Here is a 17,591-nt window from a genome sequence, read left to right on the forward strand (position 1 = left end):
ATTTTAGCCTACATCCTAAGCTGCTCCAACCAAAATCAGTACACTTCGGAAAGAATCAGTCTGGCATTTGTGAACATGCCATGAAAGATGTAAAAAACCCCAATCATATCCCACTTAATACCACTTTGCTTATAAGGTCCAAGGACAGAAAGGGCACTAATGGAAAATAAAAGGTATTATTAGATAGATCACTTGTGAGGACAAAGGAAGGAGAGAAATGTAATCGTCTTTTGTGAGAACTTATTCCTCGGGACTAAACACAGAAGGACATATGCAGAGGACAGAAAATAGGGTGAGCTCTTTCCCAAGAGGAAGGGCATGGCAGAAACTGGCAAAATAATCAGGAAAGAGAAATATTAACAACTGCTCATGCTGACAACATAAAAACATCAAATTAAAATCTAGAGAGCTGTGATTTTCAAAATGACCTCATTCTTAGTGTCTGCCTGCAAAGAACAGCAGGGCTCTGAACAGAGCAGAGCCAGGCTTGGTGCAGATGCAGCACACACAAGGCAGAGGTGATGGCTCAGGGCCATTAGTGATGGATCCGCTCCAAAGGAACAAGAGTAGAGGAACAATCTGCTGAGGGTTGGCAGCACTTCTGGACTGGTGAGGGCTGGGGCAGTCTGAAAGACTGCAAATAAAAGAAGCAAATACAAGAAATAAACAGCTCCAGGATGAGGTTATTTGGCCCAGATTGGAGTAAGGTTTTGATGACAGAGTAAAGATCGCACATAACGCAAGCAGAGAGAAGTCAGAATACCCTTCAATAGAAGTGAGACTAACTCAGGCACAGGTGTTTTTCTCATGAGAAGGACAGGCCCAGCAGTGCAGGTGTAGGACAACCCCTCAGCCAGGTCACCCCTCTGCACAGTGGGTGTCAGCTCTGGGCTCCCGTGGCCCTGGTTGTGGAGAGCTGCAAATCCTGGCCAACAAGAGCACAGAACGCAGCCTGCACGAAGCTGTGCATGAAAGCCCATCACAGTATTCTGCTGATAGCAGTTACCAGACTCACCAAAATAAAACCCACTCACCAATTCAGAAATGCAGAGTCCCCAACACATGGGATTATCCCACAGCGATGCAGAGCAGAGGATCTGCTCCCACATCTTTGCCACTCCCCTGCCAGCTCCCAGGAGGGCCATTTCAGTGGCCATCAGACCTGAGGGATGTCCATGCAGGGTGTAATGATAAGATGCAAATCCCAATAAGGGACTGAACTGGTGGAAGGAAAACTGGTTGTGGAACTGGGACGTGCATATGGGGAATGAAGGAACCCCCAAACACATCCCACCTGGTACTGCAGCCAGCACAGCATGAGCCATCTCCAGCAGGCATTCTCATGCAGAAATGCTCTATAAGAAGACACAAACTTGCTGATTTGGTGACATAGGTATATGAGGAGCAGACTGGGACACAGGGATTTTGGGTGGCACTACGCAGTGAGACGTAACAGATCCTGCAAAACAACTGCCATGGGCAGGTGGGGCTGTTTCTGCTCTAAGTCTCTGCTTTGCAGCCAGCAGCTGGAGGGATGCACACAATAAGCCACCTTGCTCCAGTGATCATAAGTACAGCATTCAAGCACTGATCAGAACTCCCTACGTCCAAAGATGCCAGAGCCTGCAAAGATCTATTTATTGTGAAAATGTCACATTACTTCAGAAGGCTAATTCTGTTCACTGACATAGTCAGACCTCTGGAAAGAAAAACTGCAGATGCTATCCAGCCAGTGCTTAGTCATGTACTGCAGAGGATGGCAGCCCTAGTGGCATCTTCCTAAGTTATAAACCATGGTCCTACTCTGTTCTGTATGTGGTCTTCAGTGTGAGGACAGAAGGCCCAGTGCTGCCCTGAGTTACAGCATCTCAGTATCTGGATCGCACACCCTGCGCTCTCCCATCTCAGGAGCAAGCAAGCTCTCAGTCCAGATGGATACGCACCCAACTGCAGACATAGCACTGGGGCTGCTGCCAACTGAGGGTCTCAAGTCTCTTGGAAGAAAATCCATCTAGTGTCCATCAGGCATAAACCAGGCCCACAAGATAAGTAACTCAGAACAAACTGAAAGACATCAAGCATCCTATCTGGAGAAAGCTCTCTTGCAAAGCAGACCTCCAGAACAGAACAATATCACCTTCCTCCTACGACTGGAAGCCAGCAAGGTCACAACCTCAATAAAGATCCTCCGTGCCACGAAGAAGCCATACGGCAAAACTCGATAATGGAGATATTTCTGTCCCCTCATTAAATATAGGTCATTTTGTTGCAAAGTGCCCGTCAAGGCATGGCCTTGAAGGAGACACAAACTGAGAACCTTCAGGACATATTGCCCTCCCAGTCAAGAGAGATTGTCATTGTGCATCTCATTAGGGGAAAACAGCTCCCACAACAGACACATCAATGAATGAATTGAAGCCAGGCAGCCCAGGGGAAATAAAAAGTGTGCAAAGTCTTTCTGGAAAGGCAAGATGATCTTCCAGAGAGCCTCTAAAATTCTGACCAAAAACCAAACAAAAAGAATACCCTCCTCCCTCCCACCTCCATCGCCCTAAAACAGTGCAGAGCTGGGAAAGTAATGAAGGAAGAGAGAAATTAAAAGGATGGAGGCCTTGTTTTGATTGAGGCGAGATGAAGGCGTCAGCAGAGCCAGCACAGCAGCAGATTACTCAGAAAAAAAACACCTCTCCTTTTTACTAATAAACCTGCTAGGAATTAACACAAGGGATGGAAAGCAGCACGCTGGGTAAGAAAAGAGGGCTTTTTTAAAAAACAGAAACCTGAGAGTTGTGCAGAACTCCTTCCAGTGATTTTTTTCCGTCCATACATACAAAGAATATTAATTGTATAGATCTTAATTGCCAATTTTTTGTATTCCTCACTCATGAAAGGGGTACACAGTGTCATCCCAACCTTCTTCTTGTCTGCAAGGCACATTTTTCACAATAACATGGGATAATGAATAGGTTTACTTTAAGTGATGATTAATTAAGAAATTGTTTTCTTATTATTACTGAAGGTGGAGGGTGATGCAGGGGGGGAGGTTGAAATGTAGTTTGTTGTTCATTTCAGATGTTCCCTTTAATTATTTAGAAACAATTTTGTGAAGACGTGTAAATGAATTGCAAGAAAACCCAAGAGAGATCAGAAAAGAAACCAGCTTATCTGGCTTCAGAGGATGAAAAGTGAGCACTACACCTGAAATTAAATTACCTTGTTATAAGACACTGTCTTCAGTCTAAATCTATCAGAACACACCTGTATTTTCAAACTGTATTTTAACTTGAGGCTTGAGATCCTAATTGTCTGCAAAGCAAATGGAGCTCATTTATGTTTTATTAAATATGTTACAACTGAAATCACATCAACGTTATTCACAAGATCATTTACACATTTTCTACTGTTTCCCACACCTCTTCTTCATCTTTACACAGGAAGCCAAAGGGAGGAACAGGTACATGACCTTGCTTTTCTGCCATGAGAGTTTCCCAGTCTGCCCCAGTGACAAGAACACTACTTTTCTTTCCTGAAGCTGATGAGATTTTGCTACTGGTCCTCAGTAAGTACTATGGATACTAAAATCTAGGCAAGGCCTACCATCTCCAATATTGGAGTGAAAGAAGATGAAAAACACATTTACATTGATAGGGTGGAAATAGCTCATGCACTCAAACCTGCTGCTCGTGGTAGAAAATAAACTAGGAAATTGCACATTATTTAATTGCATTTCAGGAATTACTGCAAGGACTTCAACGGGTCATCTATTTTATATAAAATACAAAATACTTATTTTGATACTTACAGGTTAACAGTTAATGTACATTTAGAGAAAAAAAACCCACCACAGTTATGTTTCTGAAATATCTGTGTTAGAATACAGCTTGTAGACCTGTCCAAGCATCTTATAACCTGTCAGTAAATGCTGCCAGAGTAAGAAATTTCCCCTATGCAGCTGTCCCTACACAAAGCAAGTTATCGATATGAAAGTGTTAGTGAGCAGATGTCCTCCAAGATCCAACTGCAGCTGCTTACATCAGCTTTGCTCAACTCTGCGCAGTATTTTGGCGTCACCTTTTATTAACTATTTATGTCAGAATAGAAAACTCTTGCTGTGCATACTGATCCACTTCTGGCCAACATACACAGCTGGACTGAGCAACACTCTGAAAGTCACTGGGCAGCACCTGATCTATAGCCCCCTGCAGTTAAGAAGTACTTCTGTTGACTTCATTAACTTCTGACGAGGCTTGTTGGCTAAGTGTTACACATAATGGGATTTTCAGAAGCAGAACATTATGGCAAGCATCATCAACAGAGCAAACTCATTTTTCATTTACATATCGATGCAGAGACACATTTAAGTCTGAGGTGAAACTCATGATCAGGTCCATTTTCTCACTAATAGTTGGTCATATCATTAACATTTACGAGAGAGCTGGTATGTATCAATACAAAAATTCAGATATAGCTGGATTTAAAATCAAAAATTCAATCTGAAAATCTTAGTAGTATTGCAGAAAGAGCAACTCGGTATAAAACTAGGTTTACTTTGCAGAATTAAACTAGAAACTCTTAGGCAAGAAGCTCACAGCAGATGCAGCATAGCATTTGAGGGAGTTATACTAAAACCCCATCTTGAACTCTTGAGAGGAACAACGATCCTTTTACATTACCTCCACTGAAATCTCCTTTGGTGCCATGGGCCACTTGTGCTCATACTTTTCTTTCACAGTTTGTTCAGGGTTGGCGGTTGGTGCTGAGTTCTCAGGCCGTACTCCATGGCTTGTTTTGCCCACCAGATTTTGAACTGATTTTACCATATTCTTTAAATCCTCCGGGTATGGAGTGGGATAACGTTTTAGATTTATTTCAACCTGAACATTCATAAAAAGAATTAAAGCACAAATACAAAATGAAAACAGCATGCAAACTAAAACCATGGTTACAGTACTATGGCTAAGAGCACAGTCCTCCAATTTTGCACTGATCTAATTGAGGTAGTCTGTTACATAGAGCTACCCTCATGGATTTTTCGGTTCTTGGACCGAACTTTGCATTCAGTTACACTGTGGCAACCTATAATGGAATTTCAGTGACACAGAATAATGGATGAGCATGCTTCCCTGCAGGCCTATCTTCCACCCTGAGAGAGTATAGCACTTTAATTCTGCACTTGGCTTGAGAGTACTACCATATTAAATCACACCTCTCCAAAATGATACTGATGTAAATGCAGAATTAATTTAGCTGTGTTCAGGGTACAGAATCAATCAGAATTATCTATAATAGCTGAGAACAGAATCTGATCTACAGGAATCTATTCGCTCTTTGAGATGTATAACGTACACACATGCACTCATTTTGCTCCTACGTATACAGAAATACAGGAAAACAGACTTAAACCACTACAGAAAAGTCAACCTGGGTCACAACGAATGGAACTTTGACTGACAGACCTACAGATTTCCTACAACAATCGAGACTTTGAGCTTTTTGATTTCATCACTCAGAAGTAAAGAAATATTGTAGTCATCCATGTCCAGAGCAATCCTAGCTTGAAGACAACTCTACAAAATCTCCAGGTTGAGCAATAGGAGAAGAGAGGCATGACACAGCACTGTCAGCAAACTGCTCAGAGGGGACGGGGCAGCAGGTTACCAGGCCAGGAGTGATCCAAGGGGGAAAGAAGACCTACGTGATGCCGGCCTCTCCTTACACCTCCCCATCATGTTACAAACCTCTTTTTTCTGCTGTACATCACACCCTGCCACGAGGAGAGAAGCTGAGGGACCACACAAAGCCTGACCTCAGCACACTGCCCACGGCAGAGCCTTCCCAACCCTACTCTGCCCTTCCCAAGGGTGGCAGCTCCGACCCCAGGCACAGCCCCTGGGATGCAGACAGTGCTGGCTGCGCCCACAACTCTCTTTGGGCTGAACCTGGGGTAGGAATGCAATGATTTTGAATTGAATTTCATTCCGTGAAGAAAAATTACAGCTCCCAGAGCAAGCTGTGCATGTCAGGATAACTGCTCCTGTTTACAAGGCTGTGAAATTTGACATTACTCTGTGTTTGCTGCAGGATAAGTAAGCAGAAGCATTGGCCACAGAGCTTTTACCTGATTGCATACGTGAGGTGAGCAAAGGGAGCTTGCTTTTAATAGGTCACCATACGGCTGCTGGATTTTACACCACTAACAAGCAGGAAAAGGACAATTTTGGATTTAGATGGTTATGGTCTGTCAATGGGAATATTTTAGAAGCAAAACCATGATCAATTTGAAAATAAAGCTATATGAAATACTAGCATATAATTCTGAGCCACAGTAGAATAAACATTACATATAATAGATTCTGACATGACTTTAACATAAAACGTTAAATGTATGGCTATGATGTCATATGTTAATAAAGAATTTCAACAGAAAAAAAGAAATTAAGTCTGTAAAGCATTACTAAGGCTGTGGTTGATTTACGGTTGAAAGAAATCATATTCAGATGTGGCCTAATTAGGCAATCGCTTTTTCAGAAAATCCGAGCCATGATTTAAAGGTAAAAGCTGCAGACAAGCATAGCTAGAACTCCAGGCACAGAGCAAATCCTCTGTAAGTACTCGCCAAAGAGAAATTAACTAAAAGACTGTCATGCAGTAGGCAAGGCAGACAGGGATTTCAGTAAGAGTCTTACATTGCTGGGTGAACTACACCATAAAATACCGACAGCTCTGGTAGGTGATGTGCACTACAAAGCAGATATTTTCATCCTGAGTTGGAGCTATTGCTACAGAGAAAACTGCCAATGCAACTCTTGCATCGCTACACCAAAACAGAGCGACCCTGAAAAGACAATTTTCAAAGTTCAAAACTTTCTCACAATCCTCTTGTGGAAGAATGCATTGAATAATTTACATCTTCAAATCGATGTTCAACAGCTTGGATGAGAATTTGTCTTTAAATATGAAATACAGAAAATGAAAACTACGTGTGCTTCTATAAAATGCAAACGCTTGTGGTTACCACACATTGCCAACTTGGGACAACCTTCAAATTCATCCCACGAAGGTCTGGTGAAAATGCAAAAACTGAACGATTAGAACCACCCTGCAACCTGCTGGAACACGTGGAGGGCACACATGAAAGCAGTTCACATGCACACATCTGAACATAGGTAACAGCTCAGCCAAGTGGCTCTTCACTTTCCTGGCCACTCACATTTGCAGATGAATTAACCTTCCTGGAAAAGAGTGCAGAAATACCACAAGGATCCAATGGTTTATATCCTATTCATTGAACTTGAGGCAGTCCTATCATGGCTTGAGCAAAAAAGGTGTTTCCCATGAGGCGGGAAAATTTCTGCACACCTGCAGCAGGAAATCCTTTCCTTTCAAAACCTGGGAGGACTTCTCTGGTTTGAACAGTATTATTTCCCCACTTTCAGTTTTTACAAGCTACAGGTAGCTGGGAGTATCCAGTATACACACAGAGATAGGAGACAGGAGAGATGCTCTCCCCAGGATGCACCTATGAAGGACATACCTGATCAGCTCCTAGCTCCTTACTCAGCTTTACATTTAATAATTCTTCCTTAAGCAACGACTAAAGCATCTCCTCCAAAATGTAATGTTTGGCTCTGATGAAGAGATACCAGGATCATTTTAGGGAGAAGAACATTGGGTTGGAGCACCTCCCGTGTGGAGAAGGGCTGAGTAAGGTGGGCTGAGAGGAGAAGGCTCCAGGGAGACCCCACTGCAGCCTGCCAGAGCCACAGGGGCTGCAGCAGAGCTGGGGGGACTCTCATCAGAAAGTGTAAGCTAAGGACAGGAGGCGATGGGTTTTAACTGAAAGAGAGGAGATATGGAGAATATTCTTCCCCATGAGGGCAGTGAGGCCCTGGCACTGCTGCCCAGAGCTGTGGGTGCTCCATCCCTGGAGGTGCCCGAGGCCATGGGTGGGCACTGGGCAGCTGGAGCTGGGGGAAGTGTTCCCAGCTTGGAACTAGGAGGTCTTCAAGGTCTCTTCCAACCCAAAACTTTCTATAATTTTTCGGTTCTATGATTATATATGGAAATCAAGGAATCTCATGCAGAAATGGACTCATACATTACATCACTGGTTTACATTCTTTCCATGGGTAGGAGGGAAAATAGGTAAGTAAGAACTTCAGAAAATATATTTTATTGTTGGACTCTTCCCCTACAGTGACCCAAAGGGTAAAGGCTGCCTTGGCCTTCAGCTGCCAAGCCAAACATCAGAGACAGCAGAGCCCTGCAAGCCTCGGCTCAACCACATGGCAAAACCCCTCATCCCAGCAGGAAGGACAGGATGGGACAGGCTGCCCTCAGCACACTCCCCAGGATCAGGACAAGGGCTGTGGGGCTGTGTGCCCAGGACTGCTTCTAGGACTGCCCAAGATGTGGCACTGGGCTCAGCGGTGTTTCCATCCCCATTTCCCATACAGCAGATGGCAGCACTCAAACTCGAGTACAGCAACAGCATTAAGTGAATGAAGGCTTTCATTTTTCTACAAAAACAGTTTACTCAGAGGAAACATTTGTTTCAGCCATCTGTAGTGTTCTGAAATATATTAAAACCAAAAAGGGCTAAGTGATATAATTCTTATATTACATTTCAGTATCGAAAACACTTGCAAATAACAGGTAATACAATTAAAGTCATCTATGATCTTAGAAACTATCTGTTTCTCTGTTAACACTTTTGCACGTTTGGACAGCCATGTCACTCACAGTCAAAATTACAATAAGAAGGAGTGGAACAACATGAAACTCCCAGATAGTCTGCTTTCCACACAAATCTGCAGTTCATCTCGGGTAAAACGTCAGTTTAATCTAATTATTGTGAGTCAGATTGCTTTTTTAATTCGTTTTCTGTTTCGCTAAAGCACCAAAGCAGTAGAGCCAATCATACCCAGTTGCAAGAGTTAAGTAAAAATTCCTAATTAGGAAAAATATTTAAAAGAAAAAATCAATTTTTCCAAGAATATCTAAATGGAATATTAAATATTAATAACGGCTCTCATCAACTTCCACCTTGAGAGGAATATGGAATCCCCCAAGGGATGCAAGTATTTCTAAAGATTTGGGTGGCTGGAGAGTAACTCTAAACCTCCATTGATCTGCATTCATTTTGCCTTAGTGATGTAGCAGGTGCCCTGCTGGGTACCCAACACTAAGGCCATGGGGCTGGGCTGATTTCTGACATCCCAGCCATGCTGTCTGGGCAACAACCACAAACTCCTGGTGCTGTGCACCTCAGGGAGAACAGGGATGCTCATGAAATGTGGCCAAGTACTTTCTCCTTACTTAGAACAGAGGAAAAGCTCAGTTCAGAACGTATATAGTGGACTCTGTCTCTAATATGTGAGCACCAGAATAAATCAAACAAAACTTACCTTAACTTTCCCTGCATTTTCCTCCTCTTCTTTTTTTTCTTCAAATTCAAAGGCAACAGTCATACGTTGCTGTCTCTGCTCCTCCCATAAAGTAGGGTTGAAACTATCACTGTCTGACTGGAAATCTATAGTTAAATTGTGAACAGCAATGCAACAGAACAAGAGATTAATGCACTTGGCAGAAGTCTGGAAATCATCTAAAAAAACAAAATCCTGTAACGTTGGGTCATCGTCTCAAAACTGCCGAGGGGGCAGTGGAAGTCATAACTAAAAAATAAACATTAAAAATAAACGTGAATGCTCAAATCACAAAGAGAGCAAGAGGGTGGAGAGCAAGAGGGCTTGGAGCAGAGCTGGAGGAGTGTGGAAGCTCTCTACTGGGATGCAGGGGCTTCAGAGCCAAGCCCTGGTTTTGTCAGGCTCGCAGCTCTGCTCCCTGTGACCCTATGTATGTGTCCAACTCACTGGGTTACACATTCTGTTCCCCGTGTTTTTTTTTTTGTTTTTTACATTTTTTTTTAATATCCATTAACAGTACTGGGTATTTTATATGTGGCCCAAGACAGTTCCTGCTCTGTCAGTGCAGCCCAGGCAGGCTGGCACATTGGACGCCCCTGGGACTCGAGGAGGTGTCCCCACCTCTCTCTGAGAGCAGTGGACTGGAAATGGGAGCCCTTGGTGCACAACAGCACCCGGGCTGCTCTGTGTACACTGCCAGCTCCAGGGGGCACAGGCACTGCTGCTCAGAGCCACAGCTGAGCCCCCCCCCATCCCCACAGCCTGCTGCTGCCTCGGGGGGAACTGCTGATGGTGTTTTACCTTCGTCGCTGCGGGGTTGCTGGGGAAACATGTAGTTAGTCAGCACTCTCTGCTTTGTTTCTGGGTGAGCCTCAGTTTGCAGGGGGATGAGAGCCTTGGACTGTGCAGGAAAAGCAAAACAAAGGGCTGGTCACTCTGAGCACATCTGTTAGCCAAGACAGGGTTCTCACAGGTGATAAACAGAAAACACAGGGATAACTGAAATTCTGAATGGAGAGAGCCCTCTCCATGGGCCAAAGCCAACACTGCTTGAAGGCACTTCTTCCTCTCCCATTCCTCAGTCTGCCTGCAACTCCCACCAGGATCACCATAGGAACTCTAACACCAGAAACGCTGACTGTGTGCTTTAAGATCCACCAGGAGAGCTCCTGTAACTGTGGGGGTGCTCCTGGGGCACCTCTGAGTTTTACCTCAGCTGTTTTTGTTATTGCTGTGCTGTGATGTCACTGCCAGGAGCGACTGTCACAGTTTACAGGTTAGAAGGTGATTCAAACCTTATCACTGAAAAGTCAAAATGCTGAGAGAACACCGCTTGTTAGGAAGCACACGTTTGGTGGATGGGTAGGGATGTTAGCTTCTGGAAACAGGAGTTAGAATCCTAATTTAGCACTTAGAGATTCATTCATCCGTGTGCACTATCGCTCCCCATCAGTGCTCCTCCCTTCAGCCTGAAGACTTCTGCTTAGGCGTATGAGTGAAAACTCAATTTAAGGGGAAATGCAACAAAGTGCTGATGCAGATGTGCTGGTTGCTTTGTGCTGGTGGACGGCGTGCTGTGGGCAGCAGAGGTCTGGTCCCAGAGGCACAGCACTGCCCAGGCTCATGCAGCTGCCTCATACAGACATAGGAGGGACCCTTTTTCCAGCAGCATTGTCCTCATCAGCTTCAGGTAAGGAGGTGTAACGGCTGGTGTTGGGCTTTATTGTAGGGTGAGAAAGATGAGGGTACAAGAATTTACTGCAATTATTAAAACCTGCTTGGTATAAACTTGTCTAGCATTGTACTAATTGAATTTGTTTCCACTTTATCACACTCTGGAACTGCAAAATTATTCTATCCATCAATACTGAAGGATTGATGGGGATTCCAGTGCTCAGACGCTGGGTAGCTGGGACTCCTCTCTGTGTTCATGTTACAGAATTTGTTTAAAAACAGAGTCCTAAGGAACTCTAAGGCCATACAAACCAAGCTCCTTGGAGCTAAGGACAGCAGATCTAAAATAAAGAGGAACTTAAATGAGAATTTTCTCTAAAATAAGACTGAGTGTTCTTGTGCATCTTCTATATATTTAAACTCCCACTGGCTTAAAATATGCAGGAAGGGAAGTGTGGAGAGGAAAAGGGAAAAGACAAAAACGGAGGTGCAGCGTTGGAATAAGGAATGGGACAACTAAGAACAAGGCTGAGAACAAAGCCATGTCTCATCAGTTGCTGCTAACTGATATTCTCTTGATAATTCTGGGAACAGAAGGTTAGTTAGCAGCAAGTAACAAGCCCAGTTTATTACTTAAGTTTACCTAGGTAATGCATGTCAGCCAGGACTGTGTACAGCTTGACAGGAAAGTGGCAGCTGGGCTGGGACTAACCTCCTCTAAAGCCCTGCTGCAGTGATGTTTTACAGTACAGACCTCATTCACAGCCCCTCTAAGAGCCCCAGCACTAAAGAAATGACAAACACTGAAAGCTGTTACCTGGTTGTCAGAAAGCCACAGAGCAGCGAGTTCTTTGAGTTTAGTAAAAGTGAATGGTAAGTTCTTCAGTCTGTGAATGAGAAAGGAACAACATGAAGCTCTCATTTCTATGGCAATTCCTTCACTACACAGCATGATTGGCTTGATCAGACTAAAACTGCTATCATTTCTTACCTTTATTTTCCCTCACCTTTTATTAAAATACATTATCTTACTAAGGAGATTGCCCTTAAAGGGCTTCAGCGTTAGGAGAGACATTTATACTCTATAGTACAGAAAACACTTGGTCCCAGCAAGACATACAGTGAAGTCCTACCAGCTTTCAGCATAGGGAACATAAACCTTTTTGCTTATCAGTTGCATTTTGGAGCACAGATTACTCTAGGGGGATGGGAAATTCCCTTTTGCAGAAACACTAGGTATAAAATCAAAACAATATACGTTCACAGTGAACCTAAATGACAAAATTGAACACAATGGTAAAAGACAGCCTTTTAATTCTACATGTGAAGCCATTTCCCAGAACAATGCCTATGTGGGAGCAGGGAACAGGTGATGAGATCCTCGTGGAAGCTCCAGCCATGCTCTCTCAGGAAGCACCTTGTTCTGAACATGCTGTGTATCAAAGCACAGGAGGGCCCTGGTCACACAGCACTGTTCCCCATCTGAGTGTTACAGAGGGCTGCCAAGAGGAATGGACTGCCCAAGGGAATGACTGCAAAGCATTTATTGTGATCTGACAACAAAAAAGGTGGAGAATCCCTTTCCTGAGGGGCACGCAAACTGATAGCACAGGTAGAAAGAGTGACAAATATGTTCACATGCATCTCCACCAAAGACAAGCAGACGTCAGCAGAACCCCCTGCCCCTCTACCAGCAAATAACCAGAAATACCCACAGTCTTCACTACTGTGATTGTAACAGTACCTTATTCTAAAGATGACTTATCCACACAAGGGAAATAAATTGACATATGTGCACACTCAGTGTGCTATGAAATACCTGTACTGATCAGAGCGCTTTGACATGCGTGTGCATGTTTAAACCTATAATTAATGCCATGAGAGTGGCTGAAGACTGACTGTAAGGTGCCCTTAATAAGAAAAAATGTCAAATTAGAGATCAGCAAATGGAGGCACCCAATATCAGTGCTGACTTTTGGCAATCTGCCACCAAGATGAGACCCAGCATCCCGGTCTGACTGCAACTTCTTCTCCTTTCAGTAGCACAGACAACATCTGCTCTGCTTCCACGCACCGAACTATGGCTGCAATCAGGTAGTAGTACAAAGGCATGGAAAGTTTATGATTGTGCTGCTCAACAAAGAGCTCTTCTTTTATCCTAAGCACTGAAAGATCTCACTAGATAGCATGGAAAATTACATAATCGTTTTATAAGTCTAAGGAAAATATATGCACAATACTAGATTAAACTTTAATGGGTGCATAGATAATTCATTAAGAAGATGGTAAAATTAATTAGAATACAATTAAGGGGCAAACTACTCTGTAAAGAACCTTTTCTTACTATGGAGTAAACAAGGCCCTGCTGGAAGCTGCTGCTGGCCTGGGATACCTCTGGCTCTTTGGGACACTCACACTGGTTCCAGCACTCGGCTGCACACGCTTTCTTGCATGAACAAGTTTCATTTCTGTGCAATTTTTAAATCACTAATAACTTCAGTTTGGAATCTCTTAAACTGAATTGTAAGAAGAGCTAGACGTGATAATAAAATATTCTCTCAGTGCTACAGATATTTTCTGTATTAGGTTAAAATACCAAACAAAATCATGCTAAAGCTTAAAGGTCATTAGCAGAGCTATTTATTATAAGTTAAGCCCTGAAGCACCAAGTGAGTTTTCAGCAAAACAACTCCAAATGTAAGTAGTCCAGTAAAGCGTGAGATGTACAAATCCTTCTTACTGCGTTTGACTTTCACAAAGATAATGTTTTCTTACAAGAGAAAAAAATTTCCCCTAATATCTCCTATGTGAATAAAAGCAAACGAAAGAAAAATGACACTTTGTGAAAGGACATCCCCGAGCACCAAGCCATTGGCCCTGTACAGCCCCAGCCTCAAGGGAGTGGAGTATCAGTGTGTTATGACACTCTGCAACGAGGACTGTGGAGTAATTCTGAGCAGCTCAGCCAGTTTGGTCAGCCCAGGGACAGTTCTCCATGGTCATGCTCAGCAAACGGGGTTTCAGAATGTGAAAGTTTAGAAGAACATAATTCATTTTAACTGTTGACACAAACACTGGAGGATGTTAACTGCCAGAAGTAATTACCTCTTTTTACAACACTATACGAATAACTGAACAGAAAAAGAAAAGATACACCAAGGAACAGTCCTTCATTTTGGAATGGATTGCAATCTTATGCTCGCTTCATCTAACCTCTGTTCCTGAGATTCAGAGCAGTAATGGAGCTCTGAGCACGGGACAGAAGCAGAAGCGATGCAAGTACAGAAAGGTGGTGACTGGTTAAGCTCTTCTGTAAGAACAATCTAAAACTTGAAGAAAGGTTACTTACCAGTAACCGATGCTCTTTGAGAAGTGTAGCCCAAATGTACATTCTAACAATTCTACCTCTCAATCACAGGACTCATACCTGGAAGGACTCTGAGGAGAGAGGAGAAGCAGATGGAAGACAAATGTATCTGTGGACTACACATTGTGAAGAACACCGGTTACTGGTAAGACATCTTTTTTTCTTTGAATGAATCCCACGTGCATTCTTAGCAGTGAGTGAATCCAAGCAGCTCCCCCCAGGGACTCGCTACATGGTGGAGGTCTCTGTATCTTTCATGCATCAGTAACTGCACAACTACTTTATCAGAAGCTGCATTGCCTCTCGAAGCACCAGAGATGCCTGGCAAAGGCGAGGATGAATCCCCAAGTATCTGCCTTGCAGGTAACTGGAATCAAAACTCTCCTGAATGCACAGGGTGAAGCCACCTGTGCTCCAGCCAGATGTGCACTACCCCTCATCAGACTCCACCGTAACAACGTGACAGCGAGTCAGGGTTCAGCCCACCACTGCCTTTTATTGTGTAGAGACAACCTAACACAGCATTTCTCAGGGATGAAGAGCCTGTGAAAGGGATGAAAAGGTTTGGACCTGTAAAGATAAAAGGAGAGAGGGCTCCCGGCTACAGAGATGTGAAGGACAGACACAGCCTTAGTGTGTAAGGCATGGGAAAGAAAAAATTGGCCTGTAATTCTCCAGTTGAAATTGAGTTCTAACATGAATTCCTGCAGAAAATCCTGGAACTAAAGAATAGCTTCTGGTCAAATAAAATGAGCAAGGTCTATCTTAAAACACTGAGGGCCTTCAGAAGACAGGACAAGTGTGAAAGTCTGAAGTACCTGAAACCACAGTATTAAAAAGGCTGGAGAGGGAGTCCAAACACTAACACACCTTTGGGCAAGGTATGTCAGCTCACAAAAATGTAACGCTCTTTTTAGCCTGACGGGTGAGTAAGTATTGTTTGTCATATTCTTCTCTTTCCTGAAAGGTATCCAATGAGAACTTAATGGAAATCTCCTTTGTATGGTCTAAAGCGCATGAAAAGTGCAGGTACTCTACATTCATAACCAGACAAGCTGCAGACAATGCAAAGGAAGGGGGGCTACTTTTTTCCTCATCACATGCTACCTCACAGCTAAGTTGTCCATCACTCCTTGCACGGATGACCATCTGGAGAGCAGACTGTGAAAACATTCCAAGCACTCTGGCAAGGCAAGTTCAAAGCCACCAGGACCTCCATGCTCTGCATGCCTGGAGCCACACTGCACTCCTCACACCATGAAGATTGCATCCAGAATGAACACTTCTTGTGGAAAAATTGCATCTCACATGAAGCGCTCGAGTAACCCAACTACCAACAGAGAAAGTCACTGGGATAAAGGTAATGACCTAAGAGGTTCTTGGACATAAAAGTTCAACCACAGCTGTAGACACCGTAGGCAAAATTTGGCATGTGACAAAATAGAAGGACATGGCCCTGATCTAAGTTATTCACTAGGATGAATCTGCAGTGGGCAGATCCACAGTGAAAGATTGTGTCTTTGTCAAGCTATATATCCATGACAATCCTCCAACATCCAGCATGGGCTGACAGTCACAGTGACAGAGTCTGTTCCCTCTGAAATTAACGTGCAAAGCTGCATGAGCTGCCTGACAGAATGGACACGAAATCCTCCCTGGTGTCAGGAGAGAGAAAGTCACAAAGAACTGACAGATAAATTCTAAAACAATCTATGATCATATGCACAGTCCATCCCCATTTATTGTCAGTACAAGGAGTGACTGCCAGTCCTCAGAAGATGTGTGCAAAAATTGGAGGTGTCATGCAAAAAAGTCTGTCAGAGCAGAATTTGGTGTGAATGGGCCTTCCTTAGCAGCAGAGCCCGCAGTGGTCAGGGCTCAGCAGCTCTCAGAACGGGCTGCCAGGGAGAAGGCCTGACCCCTGGGCCAGGGCTCAGGAGCTCCATGCCATAGAGCATGAATACCTGCAGCAAGTGCACAGGCACACTGGCTCTAGAATTGCCTTTCTGCTCTGCCTGCACGCCTGTGTCTCTTCTTCCTATGGCTCAATGGGAAAGAGCTGATGTGCTCTACCTTCTCTGTCACATCTGAAGCAGGAAGAGCAGAAGGGCAAAAGTATTACAATAATAAGGAAAAGTTCCTAACCACAAGAAGAGTCCAAAGACAGTCCTCATTAGCACATATCACAGAATGAATGGATATTGCCTTAATGTTAATATCTATATGAAAATGGAAAAATGGAAAAGTCCAAACCAAATAAATAAATAAGGATCCATCATTAAGATGGTTTCTGAGCTCTGTCCAAGCTCTCTGGTGCTGAAACTTTGGAACTTCAGAAGTTCCACCAAAAAAAGAAAAAAGAAATCAGCATAGTCACAATGTCTCAGCAGGGCAACATTCAACCTCAGATGGAACTGACATCAACAAAGTAGGAAAAATAATCCTCCAGGCCCCTCAGGAGAAGTCTGTGAGACAATTCAAACGTTCCTACCTCTTCTAGCCTAGACTGCTCTCCAGCTAGCACTTCAGTGGCTGCAACCCACCGCACAGCTCTTCAGGCTGAGTTGAGAGAACAGCTTCCCACCCCAGTGAGGAAAGACCATCTTCTCCTGCCCTCCCCGTCCTTCCTGCCCTGGTGCACAGCCACTCTGTACCTTCAGTTTCCTTTTGTGTCTGCCAGACACCGCAGGGAGCAAACTGAATATGTGGGGAGAGTCAGAAAGTGACCACAACAAGAAAGATCACTTCTAGAAGTTTCAGGGCATACCAGCCACTCCTCTGAGGAGTCCTAAGAAAGCACAGGGAGATGCAGGGCTACCAGCCAACAGGAAAGAGGAGTGGGAAGGACAATGACTACCACGTCCCAGCCTAAGGAACATCACACCATGAGATGCTACTCTCAGTGTCTACTCCACTTTGGAAATCCCATTGCTTTCTTATCTCTGGGCAGACAGAGAAAAAGGCAAGTGGGCAGGAGCACTGATTTCACAGCAGCCAGCTGTCAGGTCAGCTTGCTCAGGAAACCTAGCATACTCCTACACCTCTGCTGTCTCCTCCCAGCAGCAAGCCACCCCCTCCCTGTCACCCCAGTAACAGCACTCAGAAAGCAATAATTACATATGTAG

The 17,591-nt window shown here is 43.9% G+C and overlaps 1 protein-coding gene across 1 annotated transcript in view; it reads right to left on the minus strand.

Annotated features, from left to right (window-relative positions):
* LRRC7 (leucine rich repeat containing 7) overlaps positions 1-17,591 on the minus strand; it is a 70,118-nt gene that overhangs the window by 17,245 nt on the left and 35,282 nt on the right. Inside the window, 4 exon segments of the mRNA XM_065737756.1 lie at positions 4,674-4,874; positions 9,408-9,532; positions 10,227-10,326; positions 11,917-11,986. Coding sequence (XP_065593828.1) covers positions 4,674-4,874; positions 9,408-9,532; positions 10,227-10,326; positions 11,917-11,986 — 496 coding nt within the window.

Source organism: Cyrtonyx montezumae, unplaced genomic scaffold (assembly GCF_038088225.1).
Source record: "Cyrtonyx montezumae isolate F1298 unplaced genomic scaffold, pur_monq_1.0 scaffold_1, whole genome shotgun sequence".
Classification (NCBI taxonomy): Eukaryota; Metazoa; Chordata; class Aves; order Galliformes; family Odontophoridae; genus Cyrtonyx; species Cyrtonyx montezumae.